The sequence below is a fragment of the Sorghum bicolor genome, chromosome 5, assembly GCF_000003195.3.
Source record: "Sorghum bicolor cultivar BTx623 chromosome 5, Sorghum_bicolor_NCBIv3, whole genome shotgun sequence".
Classification (NCBI taxonomy): domain Eukaryota; kingdom Viridiplantae; phylum Streptophyta; class Magnoliopsida; order Poales; family Poaceae; genus Sorghum; species Sorghum bicolor.
In genome coordinates this window covers 12,390,743-12,407,016 of record NC_012874.2, presented here as the reverse complement: position 1 = coordinate 12,407,016, position 16,274 = coordinate 12,390,743, and the positions used below count along the sequence as shown (strand labels likewise).

Genomic DNA, 16,274 nt, shown 5'->3' with positions numbered 1-16,274 from the left:
CCTTCTTAGAAGAAACTTGGGCATCGGACTCTTTGGTGGCCATTGCCTACATGTTTATTTGCATAAATTTAATTAATTGCGGGGTTGTAAAATTAACAAAAATGTAATTGCATATTTATATAACAATATAAATTGCGTATATAAAAACAATGTAAACTTGCATATGTAAAGCAATGTAAAATTGCGTATGTAAGACAATATAAAATTGCGTATGTAAAGCAATGTAAAATTGCGTATGTAAATAACAAGGTAGACTTGTTTATGTGTAGCAAGGTAAACTTGCATATGTTTTATGGTTTTTTTATTTCTCTTTTTGTGGAACATAGGTAGTCACCATGGAGGTGTAGACCATTTTATATTTTCACTTTGGGATGTAGTCCTTGTATGTTTATTATTAAATTTGGGAGCGCACTTTGAGGAATAAATCCCGCAGTAGTATGAGTACTACCTTGTGTTCGCCAAAATAATAATAAAGTAAGATGACATCTAGTGAAAAATAATATTCCAAATGGGGAGAAAAATTGATCATAAAAATATTTACATATATACATGTGATAGGGAATTGTAAAGACAAAACACGTTCGACATGTAAATTTTTCATTCATAATATGATTGCGGATGTAAAAATATTTACAATACAATATATATATCAGTGTCTAAATTTACAAGAAAATTAGACTAAAAAGCTGATGTAATTTTAGGGAATGAAAAATGCTATGTAAATAAATAAATAAAAATTAGCTAATGCATAAAAATAAAAAGCCAATGATAACTGGCCCAGGCTGAAAGCTCGCAGGCCCCAATCTGGGCCTGGGCCACCAATTTGGCAGAATTGGGGAGGGGGGAGGTGGGCCATATATAAGGCTAGGGGCTAGGGTTTCCAAACCCTAACCCCAAGCCATCAGCCGCCGCCGCCAGGGGCCCTGGGCGGTTCCAGGCCGCCGCCGCCGCCAGGGGGCGCGCCCCTGCGTGTGGGCCCGCGGGGCCACCTCGTGCCGCGCGCCCTTGTGGGGCCAGCGCAGAGGAGTGGCTGGCCATTCCGGTCGGGGCACAGAGGGCCGCGTCGTCGCGAGCTTCGCAGCCGCGGGCGGAGTCGCGCGCTCGCCGAGGCCGCCGCCGTCGTGCCGCGTGCCGCGCGTGGGCCGCACCGTGCGGGCGCGTGGAGAAGCCGCGGAGGCCGCACAGCTTCGTCGAGCCCCCGCCTTGGTCCCCAGTCACGCTCGCGCACGGGTCCGGCGAGCCGTTCAGCCGCGGCGAGGTCGCGCGCGGCCGCGCTGGCCACCGGGCACGCACGTCACCCGGTGCGGTTGCGGGTGCAGCCGCGTCGAGGAAGGCGCGCAGGGGCCAGGCGGTGCCGTGCCAAGCCGCGGCGAGGGGAGGGGCCGCCTGCTGCGCCATGGCCGCGAGGGCGGCTGCCGAGGCCGCGGTCAGGGCCGCGAGCCTAGGGTCGAGGCCGCAACCGCGTGGAAGACGGCCGAGCTGAGCAGCCGTAGCGCCTCCTCCTCCCCCTCTCCCCATTGACGTTCTCAGGCCGACGGAGCGCGTCCTCGAGCCGATGGCCCGTGGGGGACGCTGATCCACGTGCGGCGGAGACGCGCAGGAGGAGGTGGTGGCGGCGGTGGTGGTGCAGCGAGCGCCGGGTCGACGAAGTATGCCGGCAGAGGAGTCGGCGCCGACATCCGCGCCGCGATGGTTGGTGGAGATGGACGGCGCGGAGGCGGGCTGTGTGCAGCCTGCTCAGAAGACGGCGTCGGCGTCGGGTACCGAATCGGCGAATGCGGCTCTATGCCCAGTGATAGCCATTGGCTAGCCACCATGGATGGTGGCGGTGGTGGGCATGGGCCGTCGCCGTGAAGCGGACACCGAGGCCGGGGTGGAGCCGGCAAGACGAGGACCGGCGCTGGAGGCGCCGGTGGAGTCGGTGCCCTCGACGGTGGCGCCGCAGGCGGAGCCGCGGATGGCGCCACGGGCGAAGCCATGGACGACACCACCGAACGCCGTGACGGAGGGCCGACGTTTGCATGTCGGTTTCCCCCGAAACAACGTCGTACAGGAAAACGCCCGGGGATCCTGTTGAGATCACGGCGTTCGCCACGAAAGCGATAGCCGCGAGCCTCGCCAAGGAGTTCCCGGATGTCCTCCAGTAGTTCCGCCTGAAGGCGGTTGTTGCCGAAGTGTGTGCCCAATGTCCGGGCACGGTTCATCGCCATCCAGACGATTTGGAGGATGAGAGAAGTCATTGAGGCAGGATTACGGCGAGGGAAAGGCATGATTCTACCTTGGGGTGATGCCCTGGGCGAAGGTCGATCCCTCGACGATGTTCTATCCAACCGAGCTATTCCCCTCTGGGGTAGGGGAGAGCGATGTGCTGATAACGTGTTACGAGTAGAATTCAAGAGTACGAGAACAGAGAGGAATAGAATGAACTCGGGGTCTTTGTTTATTCATTGATCACGGGTATTTATACAAGTCGGGGGGAGAGGAAACTCTCGCCCCAAGTAAACTCGTGCCCACGATGAGTCGTGGGTGATATCACGGAGGTGGAACCGGTCTCCACGGGTACGTGCGTAGTCGTGGGTGATATCCCGTAGGCAGTCGTGGGGGACGTCGTAGTTGGATAGGATTCCTCGTAAGAGGATCCGAGGAGATGAGATCACCCCGGTAAAATATCTGTAACAGTCAGCAACCACGTTAACTCAAACACGCTACGAAAAAAGATAAATCATAAAAATTCTCACAATAATCAGAAATATCTAGCCTTTAATTTGGTAGACTCTAATCATCATCTCCAATAATAACCATTGAATCTATTGTAATTTATAAAAAAATTACCCACCTCTGCCATTATGAAAAAAATATTTAAATTAACCCCCTAATTTTACATATAAGTTATCCACATCTGCCATTACGAAAGGTAATTCAAAATAATCCCTAAATTTATATATAAATTACATGTCTTGTCATTCTAAAAAAATAATTTAAAATAACCCCCTAAAATTGTATCTAAATTACCCATTTTGTCATTGTGAATCATAATTGATAATAACTCCCTCACGCTGCATCTAAATTACCCACCTCTCTCAAATCTATATATAAATTCAAATATAAGCTATTACAAAAAAAATCAAAATTCATAAAGTATGAGAGATATATATTTATAAATTATAAACTTCTACAACTATGAAATTAAATAATCAAAATGCTATGTTTGTCCACGTATATACACGATATATATATTTCTAAATTACAAACTTTTACACCATAATGCTATGTTTGAGAGCTTTTTACCTGTATGCCATTATGAAAAATCGACCAAACTAGGAAGCCACTAAAAAGTTGTTTCGCACCGTTATACCCAACTTTATCTTCGGCTAAACCCGTGTGCCATTCCGTCCATTTTGAAGCCTAACGGCAGTTAAGTGGCCTGGCAATAGACTTGAATGCCCCTGGGCTACTTGGTCTCGACAACAAAATTTTCTTGTCCCCAGTGCCACTGACTGCCAATTTTGGATACCGCTATGAACGAGCCAATCAAAATACCGTGTGCCACTAACGGCCTATTTTGGATACTACCATGGTAAATGCAGGATATGGTGTATGGTCAAAATACCATGTGTCAAATTTTCGTGTATATTTAATGCTCCATAAATACGTCTAAAGATTCGATTTGATGGAAAATTTGAAAAAATTTGTAAATTTTTTTGAACTAAATAAGGCCTTAATCTGGGTGCTCTAAAAGTTAGGTGAGCCTCTGCGGTTTTCAAAATTTTTTTGGAAAATTAACACTATAGTATTTTTGATTGTATTTGACAAATATTATCCAATCATAGACTAACTAGGTTCAAAAGATTCGTCTTGTCAATTCCGACCAAACTGTGTAATTATTTTTTATTTTCGTCTATATTTAATATTCTATGTATATGTCTAAAAATTTGATGTGATGAAGAATCTGAAAAATTTTGCAAAATTTGTTGGGAACTAAACAAAGCCCTGATCTCTGGCACTGAAATTGGCAAGACATCCCGTCCGATGCATGGGAAAGCAGCGGCACGCCGGCACCTGCTGTCTAATCATGAATTTTTTTGTTTGTTTTTTTCGTATTGCTACGCCAAACCAGCAAAACAAAAGGTCACAGATCTGATGTTACCTAAACTAAAAAAGTTTTAGCCGTTAAACTGTGTGATTAGTTTTTATTTTCATCTATATTTAATGCTTCATACATGTGCCGCAAGATTTGATATGACAGAGAATCTTGAATTTTTTTTAGTTTTCAGGATGAACTAAACAAGACCATAAAATAAAAAAAATAAAAAATGAATAATGCACGAAAAAAACGAAAGAGAAAAAATAAAAAATAAAAATAAAAATCCTTAGCATAATGAAAAATCACACGAAACAAAAAAGAATAAAATTAAAAAATCAAGATTAGAAATAAAATGTTAAAACGGAAAGAAAAGAAAAGAAAAAAATAAATAAAAGAAACATAAAATGGAAATTAATATAATAATAATAATAATCACTTAAAACAAAAAATAAATGTAAATAAAAATAAAAATATAAAAGAAGAGGAAAATAAAGAAATGAGAACAATAAAAAAATGGAAAACAAAAGAAAGCCGATCCCGCGACATGAAACACGAAAAGAAAAAAATAGATAAAAAAGAAAAGAAAAGAAAAAGAAAAGTTAAATAAAGAAAGAATAAGAAAAAAAAGAAAAGTAACATACTCACCTGAATGTCGTCGACTCCCTCGCCCCGGAGGAACAGCGCCCGCGGAAAGCAGCACGAGCACGGCCTCCGCGTGGGGGTTATGGACTCAGATGTAAGAAGGATATTTTTCTACATGGGACCCACGTGTCTGATCTCTTGAATGTCACAAAACAAACGGAACTGAGACGGAATGGCACACGGGTATAGTCGAAGATGAAGTTGGTCACAGCGGTGCGAAACAACTTTTTAGTAGCCTCCTGGTTTGGTCAATCTTTTATAATGGCATACAGGTAAAAAGCTCTATGTTTGACCATGTAATAAACAAGATAATATATAGCAAAATTTCTTTCTACACGTACGTACGGTTACTCTCATCTTCAATAAACCATATTGTGTATGCGTTCATACAATCGTACTTGTTTATCGGTTTAAGTATGTTTATATACTCATATTAAGATACTCTAGATCTTACCACGCGAATTTTTTTAAAGAAATTCATATTTTTAATATATTACTAAAATGCTACTACTATATTATATAAAAGAGTAAATTACACTGGTGGCCCTTTAACTTGTCAGCCTGTGCCACTTTGGTCCATGAACTTGCAAACCCGAAAAAGTGACCCCTGAACTTGTCCGCCTGTGCCACTTTGGTCCATGAACTTGCAAACGCAAAACAGTGCCCCATGAACTTGTCGGCCTGTGCCACTTTGGTCCATAAACGTGTAAAGGCTCTTTCAACGCGTCAACAAATATTTATTTATTTCATAACTAATTATTAATGAAATGCTAAATTCATGAAACGTTTTGTATAGCCTCTTCATGTGTACTCTGCCTAGAAAAAATATGAAATCTAGAAAACGAATAATTTTTGCTTGTTTTAAAATTATCTCTTTTAATTAATAAATGCAACGAATTGATATATTATTTGATATATTTGACGCTACGAATAAAAATATATCAATTTCATAAATTAAAAAAGAAGTGCTGACATCATCGCTGATGTCAGCACCATAAACGGTGCCATGCATGGCCTATCAGAGGTGGCCATGTGGCAGAACAGTGCCATACAGCCGATGTTATTTTCGTATTTGCATGTTCATGGACCAAAGTGACACACGTCGACAAGTTCAGAGGGCACCTTTTCGCGTTTGCAAGTTCATGGACCAAAGTGCCACATGCTGACAAGTTTAGGGGCCTCTTTTTCGCGTTTGCAAGTTCATAGACCAAAGTGGCATTGGGCGGCAAGTTAAAGGGTCGCCGGTGTATTTTACTTTATATACAATAAGTATAACTACATACTCTATGCATGCATGCATACTTAACATACAAATCATCCTAGATGGTCTAGTATGATCATACATTTCATCTATATATATTTCGTCCGATCATATACACTTTACATATATATATATTAGCACAAATATTTATTTAGTACCTTAATTAACAAATCACATAGCAATAACATAACACTCTCATTGTTATGTGATCCATTCCCTTTAAATAATATTAGTACTCCCTAATAATGAATTTCATAAGTTGTTTCCAAATAACTTTATATATTTTAATTAAAACATTATGTCATATCAATATTGGCCATTTAATTTTTAGCACTCTATGATATAAAGTAATACTACACATATACTTCTGTGATATTAGAAATTTAACAAGTTCGGTGCTTGGGTTTTTTTGTAGTGGAACCTGTCCACCCGGGTTCGAGTCCCCGACTTGACACAGGTGCTCATGTTTTTCTAGATTTATTCCAGGATTTAACGACACTATGCTTTTAGTGCTAGGAGATGTGTCCCTCGACAGCGAGGCATCTGTGGTGACTTCGTCAATCTCAAGATTTGCCGGTCCAACTCAGTTCTTCGGAGGTGCTCATAGGGGTAGCGTGAGTGTACGCTCGTGTATGTGAGCGTCTGCGTCTGTAACTGTAACTAGGTCTAAAAAAACAAGTTCGGTGCTAGGGTGCAATCTATGTTTCAACTTAGTTAACATGCGGAAAACAATATTAGGGCATGTTTGGTTCCTACAACTAAACTTTAGTCCCTATCACATGTAATGTTTGCACACATACATAAAGCATTAAACATAGACTATTTAAAAACTAAAAATATAGTGTGAGACTAATTTGTGAGACAATTGTTTAAGCCTAATTAGTCCATGACTAGATACTAATTGCTATAGTAACACATGTGCTAATGATGGATTAATTAGGCATAATAAATTCGTCTCGCGGTTTACTAATGGAATCCATAATTTGTTTCTTATTAGTCTCTGAAAACCCCATGGGTCATCCCATAAGACATCTCATATGACACATATTAAACTTTAGTCCCTCCAACCAAACACACCCATACTAAGAGCTAAACTCTTTTCAGTAAAAACAAATTGTCAATAAAAACAATACAGTTTCTATTTAACATGTGGAAAAAAATTGTACAACTTGATTAAAAGTTGAAAGGTAAACTATAATACATGAAGTCATAAAAAGAGATTCAATAAGAGTTCATATCTTGTGGTTACGTTAAAATTAAATGCATGTCATGCTAAAAGAACATAAATTCTAGAAATTCTAGGTAAAGATCCTTAAAGGAGCCTCCACATTAATTCTGACGAGGCACAATAGGAAAATAAAAGATAGATTCTAGAAATTTCTTACAAAAATTAGAAAAATTTGACCATCAGTTCAGTATAACCTAATCACTATTGCTAATAATAGCTACTAGATCTATTCTATTTTCTAAATAATTACCCACCTTTGCTACTATATAAAATAACATAAACTAACTCATGATTCTATATTTAAAGTACCCACACATGTTGTTAAGAAACATGATCTAAAGTATACCTAAATTTCCATCTAATTACCACGTACTCCTATTACAACAAATAAAAATTTATGTAACCCAATTTTCATCTCATTACTAAGAAAAATAAATATCTTCTCAAATCTACATCTAAAAGATAATCAATATCTTCTACTAAAAATTGTTTAAATAACAATAGAGCATGTAGATGTTTGTACATTACCCACTTCCATTATTATTAATATTATATTTGATTAATGTAAGTATACACGTTGTATCAACATGCATGAGCAATAAATATATATGTTATGTTTGAGCAATGCTAACAATTTTTTAAAAACCATATTAGTAATCATGACATAATTTATATAGGATGTTACTTTATCTATATTTATATATCTAAACTAAATGTTTGACACACATCTATATTGATAGTATAACCATAATTACATGTATAATTCCTTAAAAGGAAAATTCAATCATCTTACGATTTGTTGGAGACTTTGATGGCTATATTCTTTTGTACCTTTAATATTACTCTAGAGTAATTCAATCATTATAAGGCTTAATAAGATTTAATATTCTCTTGGTTAGGCCGGCTACCCATCTGAGATCTCATTTCAAGCTCTATCACTTATCTTAGTTGATATGGTGCAAGTTTCAAATGATTGCATATGCTATTTGTAGTATTTAGGAATGCACTATAGGACCTAAAATTCTTATTTTAAAATAGTACAAAATGAGAGTTGGTAAAAGATATAATAAGCACAAGAGTTTTAACTTCAGGAAAAATATCTATAGCTGTTAATAAAAATAAATTTAAAAAAAAAACAAAATTCAGATTCATGACTTAATATATGTGATGCAACAAGAGTCACCATAGTTAATGGCAAGGTTTCAAACTAATTACATATTAAACTATACAAGGTGCCATGGAAAGTAAAAATATGAATATACATGAAAAATATATAAGTTAGTCCCTTGCAAAAAAAAGTAATTAATAAGTTTATGGCCATTAGATAGACTAAAAAGTATCTATTATGTATGTTTTGTAAAAAAAAATAAACAAAGAAAACATATAATTTAATATAAGTAATCTTTATTAAACAAATATATTACCATGCGAGAGCACGTGTTAATGGACTAGTTTATATAATGCTTCAGCTTTTATGTGTAGCTGGTGTCTTATCTCAATATTTTTAAGAAATAATACCTTTCTGAGAGTGTCAAATTGCTCCTTGCTCAAGTTACTGTGAGTTTTGTGCAGACAAGGGGTAAAGTTTTCCTTTGACTTCTATGTGAGATGATTTTGACAGGAGATAACATGAAAACATGAGGAAACGATATTGATCCTTATTTCTGTGGCTTTGGTGCTTGTGACGAAGTAGCTGCTGATCTGATAGGTGATTAGTTTGGGACTAAATACATTTGGCAAGTGGTCGCAAGTACGTGTTTTGTATTTCAAAACAGTCTAGACGTATTTTCTGTTTTGATCATCGAAGGACTTACTGAGTCAGATGCTATTTTAATTTCATTCATTTATACAGGTGCCCTTGCCTCTTGGTAGCACTTCTGAATGAAGAAGCAAGAGAATGTGTTGCGTCTTGAGCTAATGTTGTGGTGCCCTGGAGTTTTCAAGCTGTCAAGAGGAGAGAGTAAGAAGGCAAATCAGTTTGTCTGCTTTTCATAAAAGTTCTCTTTTGGAAGTAATATATAGTAGGTTTTTGTTCTGATAGTAATTCATTAGTTGCTGAGGTTACTTACTGCCAGATATTCTGTAAAACTCTGTTTACATATACTGGGAGGCATTCTATATATATAGGTCTCCGATTTTGGTGGTGCAGAAGGTTTCTCCATAACCGAAAACTGGGAGGTTTATTTCCTCCGTTATGTAAATGTTACTCTCAATTCTTGAGGTTCGTATTGGCGCAATATATATATTATTATACAGTATACATTAAAGAGTTAACGGTTTAGTCCGGTAAAATTAGATGCTCCGACGATTATTGAAAGTTTACGCTTAATTTTTCATGATGTTGATGAATGGCTGCACTATGTCAGGAAGATGTACAAAGTGCATTTTGTCAAGATGGTGTATTATCTTTTTATTGAACTGGCACTGTGGCTGTTTCTGTTAATAATTAGAAGAAAGTACAACAGATAGTTCCTTGGCCTCAAAGTAGTCACTGGTGGCAAACGACGGTTTCACTTTGAAAGCTTTTGGACCAAGGTGCCTGGCTTTCAAGAAGCAGTTAAACAGAATTGGGAGGCTCCTGTGCAGTCAAATTATGCAGTTGAGCACCTACTTCCGAAGTTACGAAGGCTTAGCAAAGGCTGCAATAATGGGGACAGAGGAAAGGTGGGAAACATCAAACTCCAACTACAACTGGCCAAGGAAATCCTCCATCACCTAGAAATTGAACGAGATTCTAGACAGTTACCGAAAACGAGTAGTGGCTGTTGAAGAAGCTGAAGCTCCACTACCTTGGTCTGGCTTCCCTAGAAAGAACAATTGCTCTGCTGCGATCTCGAATTTTGTATCTCAAAGAAGTGAATGCCAATACATCTTTTTTTTTTCTATCAGCAAGCAAGGTTCAGGAAAAAGAAGAATTTTATCCCTAAACTGAAGGTTGGTGATCAGATAGCAGTACACAAGAGGATAACAGGCAACCGTCTTTAGTTTCTACGAAAATCTTCTGCGAAAAGCGGAATATAAAGATTTCACTATTGACTTTGGTGAGATAGGCATACAACAGCATGAACTTTCTCATTTGGAGGTTCCTTTATCAGAAGAAGAGGTGTGGGCAACCGTAAAGGACATGCCCATGGACAAGGCCCTAGGGTCGGATGGATTCACCGGTAGATTTTATAAATCTTGTTGGAATGTTATCAAGGGTGATCTGCTAATGGCTCTTGATGCTATCTATCGTGGCCATGCATGTGATACTCCGACGACTACTGAAGAAGCAGTAAGCCTGTCTGACGAAGTCATTCCTCCACATGAAGGACTGGCGTGGGAAGGCAGGATCGACTGCTATGGGCTCCAAAGACGAATTTGAAGATCACAAGCCTGGAGTAGGCTAAGTAGCAAAGCCCAGGGACATGCATGGCCCAATTTAGGGAAAGGCCTAAGTCTAGCGTCCTCTTGTACCGGTGTGTGAGGAAGGAACTTTTCTGAACTGTGCCCAGAGGGCGACGGCAACGTCTACCGCGGCGGTGGCCGGCGACTGGAGACCATGATCCAGTTTACCTTAGGCCTTGTTTAATTTACCCTAAAAACCAAAAAGTTTTCAAGATTCTTCGTCACATCGAATCTTATGGCATATGCATGAAATATTAAATATAGACAAAAACAAAAACTAATTACACAGTTTAGCTGGAAATCACGAGACGAATCTTTTGATCCTAGTTAGTCTATGATTGGATAATATTTGTCACAAACAAACGAAAATGCTACAGTACCGAAAACTTTTCACTTTTCGGAACTAAACAAGGCCTTACCAAATATATGCAATTGATAGTAGTCTGGTCACACGCAGTTCTTGTTTACTCAGCAAGGGAGTGCCATTGGTTGTTTGATTGCTTATATATATACAATCTGCAGATTCCATGGCGCCATGTGTTGATGACTTGATGCCTCGTGCTGCGACGACAGACGACCTGCCCAGTCCTTGGCTGTGTTTTGGACGGCAAGGGATGTTTCCTGTCCTTGGATTGTGTCACCCATTGCCCCTCTCCCGGCAAAATCATTGGGATTTGGGAGACAGTGTTGCCCAATATAAATGTCCTTCTCCATTGCATGGATTATAGATGTCTGTGCGAATGCGTTTCCCATCAGCTTCCTAGCGAAATTATTAGCTCACGTGTACCAACCATATTTTGATCTCTTGGATAATGAACATTCTCAACCTCTCAGCTTCGTCTAACCATCCATCATCATGGATTTAGCAGTCCATCAGGGCACTTGCAGACTCTATCATGGAGTCTAAAGTTATTTATTACCTTGAATAATGTGGACTTAGAGTCTAAATAAGACTTGGAGTCTTATTTTTCCTACCTCATTCTTCAATAAATATGCTGCCACATCAGCAAAATACCATAAATAATATGTAATTAATTGTCTTTGACTTTGTGATAGAGTCTTGCATTGGGAGTGCCCTCATATCACTAGATGTAAACCTTCCTTTTCTTTAAAAGGGGGAACCTAAACTCAACTTTAACTTCCTCAAGCTCCAACTTACTCCATACGGTCCGTTATGGAGGTACAAATATAGTCACAACACAACCAACCAGCCCGTTGAGAATACAGGTTGCCTCGGCATGGTGTACTGGAATTCTCTGATAATGATCACACCAGAATGACTTATAATTTAGAACTAAGAGAATAACTATAATTGATATATTAGTGGATATGTTTGAATCTACTACTCCCTCCGTCCACGAAAGAATCAACTCCTAGAATTCGTGTCAGTCAAACTTTTTTAAGTTTGACTAATTTTATAGAAAAGAGTAACAACACATATGACAAAATATGTATCATACGAAAATATATTTTATAATGAATCTAATGATACTATTTTGATATCATAAATCTTATCAATTTTTCTAAAAATTTGGTTAAAGTTTAAAATTTTTAACTTAGGACAACTCTAGAATTGACTCCTTCATGGATGGAGGGAGTAGCATATATTAGAGGATCCAACAGGACCTAAGACCCTGGCCTAGGGAGTGTTGGTCAGTGGTCACACCAATCCTGCACTGATTGTTCGTTGCATGCTTTTGGAACGCGTCGACCACAGTGCGTATGAATAACATCCAGAGCATACGTGCGTACACAAATGTCACCATCAAACGAGTACGGAGTGTCGTACCAGGCTACCGGCTCACACCCTCACCCTCACAGCTACAACTACGAGTATCTCTGAAGCAAAGCAAGCAAATAAACTGGGCCTTGTTTAGTTCACCCCGAAATCCAAAAACTTTTCAAGATTCTCCGTCACATCGAATCTTACGGCACATGTATGAAACATTAAATATAGACGAAAACAAAAACTAATTACACAGTTTGTCTGTAAATCGCGAGACGAATCTTTTCATCCTAGTTAGTTCATGATTGAACAATATTTATCAAATAAAAACGAAAGTGCTACAGTAGTGAAATCCGAAATTTTTTCGAAACTAAACAAAGCCTGAACAAACAGAATGGTTGGCCGTCGCCACCGCCGAGACCGTAAGGGAACAAGATTCGTGCCTCCGCAGCGGCTGCATGCACGCGCGCGTCAGATCCTAAAGCAGGAAGGCGACGCTGACGCTCCGGTGATTGAGCCTTTTTTCAGGTGCTCACTCACAAACTTTTGCATTCACTTTCAGTCCTCCAGTCTGTACTCCAACAACTGCTAGCAGCTATTTCGTCAGACTGGGTAGGAAAGATTAGGAACGAGCGAATCTGAACGAACGATCTCCCGGAAGGTGATCGCTGCTATTGTTTAATCAGGTAGGAAGTGCATGCCATGCCATGGGTTATTTGCTAGTTTATTAATCAGCAGATTCCAGGGGCGCCATGTGTTGGTATCCCGTGCCCCCTCCTTATTGTCTGTGCTTTGGTAGCCGAGATGATCAGCAGCATATGGGGAGTTCCTCTCCTTGGATTGTATTTGTGTCGCCCATTCTCTTTCTCCCGGCATAGTCATTAGGAGACAGATTTGCTCAATGTCGTCCCTTCTCCCTGCATGAATTATATATGTATGTACGAATGCTTTTCCCATGTGCTTCCTGGATGAAATTATTAGCTCACACATGTAGCAACTACATTTTGACCCCTTTGGATAATGAATACTCTCAACCCCTCTCCAGTTCGTCCAAGAATGCATTAGCGGTTCAGCAGTCCATTGCAAAGCTATTTGTTGCTAGATGCTCGTTCACGGCATGCCAAGGAGCATTTCCAAGAGTTTCCACTATCCACTCTCAATCTAGATATTTTCAGTAAGATTGAAAAAATCTGCTCTCTAACAACTCTCTATCTAAACTCTTAATCTTCTCGCACTTGGGAAGACCAATTCAATCGCACGGTAATGTATGCTCGCATATTGATGTGTCAATCCGAGGTGAAAGGATGTGGAAAGAATAAAGAGTAAGACGAGATTCCTAATACAAATGTAAAGAGAGAGAAAAGTATAAAGGTGGTTGCAAAATAATTCAGAATTCGTGATGTTGTCTTCTTTATTTTAGGAGCCAGATTTTAGAAATTATGGGAAAAAGCCAACAAATGTACTCTAAACTTTTTTAGCCACTTCTAAAACTCATTATTTACCAACTAATTTTTTTTGAAAACTTTCAGATCTCATCCAGTGCTAGCACTCTTAAATGAGGTTTCTCTCCATCTGAGGTCATTTAAAAAAATAAATAAATAAGTTTCAAAATCTATGAACTATAACATATATTTGGGCTCCTAAACTATATCAAATAAATAAAGGCATCAATTACAAAGTCTCCCTACCTCACATTGAACATCATTGTCGGTTCGAAAACCTCGTCATTACAGGTTATTTGAACTGACAGTATTAAATCGGCAGTGATGAGACCCTCATCACTATCAGTTCGAGGTTTCCAGGAAACCCAAAAAGTGGTTTGAAAATAAGCAATTTCTTTAATATATTATGAGATACTCCACAGGACAACCACACGTGTGCATGCCCAAGTAACAATCCACGCAATTTTTCGCGCAAAAAATGCTCGGCTTCTTGCCCAACAATGCTTGAACCCACAACCTTAGGTTTTGCGCGTTCATCTCCTAATAACCACTCCAGCTATAAGACACATATATCTATTTGGGACATCCTCCCAATTTTATGTTCATCTGGTTTCAAAATGAGTATATAGGACCTTAAAATAAATTCAAATAAAAAAAGTTATCAACTATAAGTTTTAGAACTTTTTGAGATCTACAACTTTAGTTTTGATCGTTTCTCTTTGAAGAATTTAAATTTCAAATGTGAAAAAATTCACATGCTTTTTTCCTCGGATAGATTATTTCAAATGAAAGCATTGTAGGCTAAAAAGTTACATAACTTTTTGAGATCTACAACTTTTGTTTTGGTCATTTCTATATCCGAGGTTGTCTGAAATTTTAAATTTCAAATATGATAATCGAAACACAATTTTGTTTTAGATAGATGATTTCAAATGAAAAAGTTGTTAACTGTAAAGTTGCATAACTTTTTGTGATCAACAACTTTTGTTTTGGTCACTTCTCTATCCAAGATACTTAACTACCATTACACACTCACTGATGTCTAGAGCATATGGATTCCATTGGTATTAACTTCTATAAAATCTTGTGAATTAAATATTTTGATATCAAAATGACTTCAAAAAAAATGTTGTGAACTAGGAAAATGCATAACTTTTCGATATCCACAACTTTTAATTTGGTTGTTTCTCCATCCGAGGTTCTTTCCTACCACTACACACTCACTTGTGACTATAGAGCATTTGGACTCATTCGGTACTAACTCTATAAAATATTGCGATGCATATTTGGACATGCAAATGATCTCAAATCTAAATAGTTTGAACTACAAAGTTGTAGAACGCGTTGATTACAACTTTCGTATAAAGTTTGTCTTGATTAGACATTATATGAGAAAGTTATGAAGTCTCCATGAAACCTATCACTGCTAGTTTTAGCTAAAAACCAGCAGTGATGACCCAATATCACTGTCGGTTGGTCCTATCATTGCCGATTTTAGCCAGAAACTGATGGACCGATGCTACTATCAATTTGTAAGAAACTGGCAGTGAAGGTCAGTTCTATAATAGTATTTTAAAGTTGGTCGATATCTCAAATGATAAAAACAAACATATATTTCTAAAGCATTGTTCACCCTTATCCAACCCTATCCTCACATAGCTTGTTCGACCATCTAGATCTTGAGAGTTTGGGCATAGACTATACCGACAACACTTTCAGCGACTCCAAGTAAGTGTCGGCATAGATCTATGCCGATCGATAGAACTTCGCTATATCGACCTATGACAACTGACGGTACATCGGTAGTCTGGGGTTGTGGTGTAGTGGATGTTAAACATTAGAAGAAGAGTTAAGTGTGTGTTTGGTTTGGATATGATGTAGAATGGGATTATACCATCCCTATTTTTGGATGGGATTGAGGGAGGGATTCATTCCTATTTTTGTTTGATCTGGATGATAGAGTCTAGTGGGATGCATGGTGCAAACACTATGTGCTATAGTTTCTATGGGACCTACATGTCAGCATTGGGGCCCACAAGTTAGCCTTACCTCTTCTTCCCCTTTGTTGTTGCACACCAGCGCCACCCGAGCGAACCGTCCTCGACCGTACCACACACCAGCCTGCCTGTTGTCTCCCCCCTTCCTCCCTACACCACAATTTGCCTCCCCTGCACCACCATCTCCCAAAAGCGCCACACACGGTTGCTGCACTACCACTCGCTGGCCCCAGGGATCCCATCGGAGCTCCAGCAACAGCCATGCAAGCTATGAGAAGGGGCATGATCATACTCTGATCATCGAAGGGCGTGGGCGTGAGCTCAATCGCCGTCACCGGAAGTGCACTATCTCAAGCTCCACACGCGAGGACAACAAGTACAAGTAGACAGATGACAACGGTACCAATAAGAGATGAGCCAGTCTAGCTTCTTGATTTCAATGGATGGAATGACCCAAATCTTAAGGAAATATTCCCCTTAGAGAACAGTCCCATGCCCACTCACCCT

General features: G+C 39.5%; 1 protein-coding gene across 1 annotated transcript; it reads right to left on the bottom strand.

The window, feature by feature from the left end:
- Positions 865–1,398, bottom strand: LOC110435880. Its single transcript, XM_021461968.1, has one exon. The coding sequence runs from the start codon at positions 1,396–1,398 to the stop codon at positions 865–867; it is 534 nt and encodes a 177-aa protein (XP_021317643.1).

What these genes read in the sequence shown, in the direction of transcription:
- LOC110435880 (XM_021461968.1), bottom strand. Translation starts at nt 1,398, where the DNA reads ATGGCGCAGCAGGCGGCCCCTCCCCTCGCCGCGGCTTGGCACGGCACC.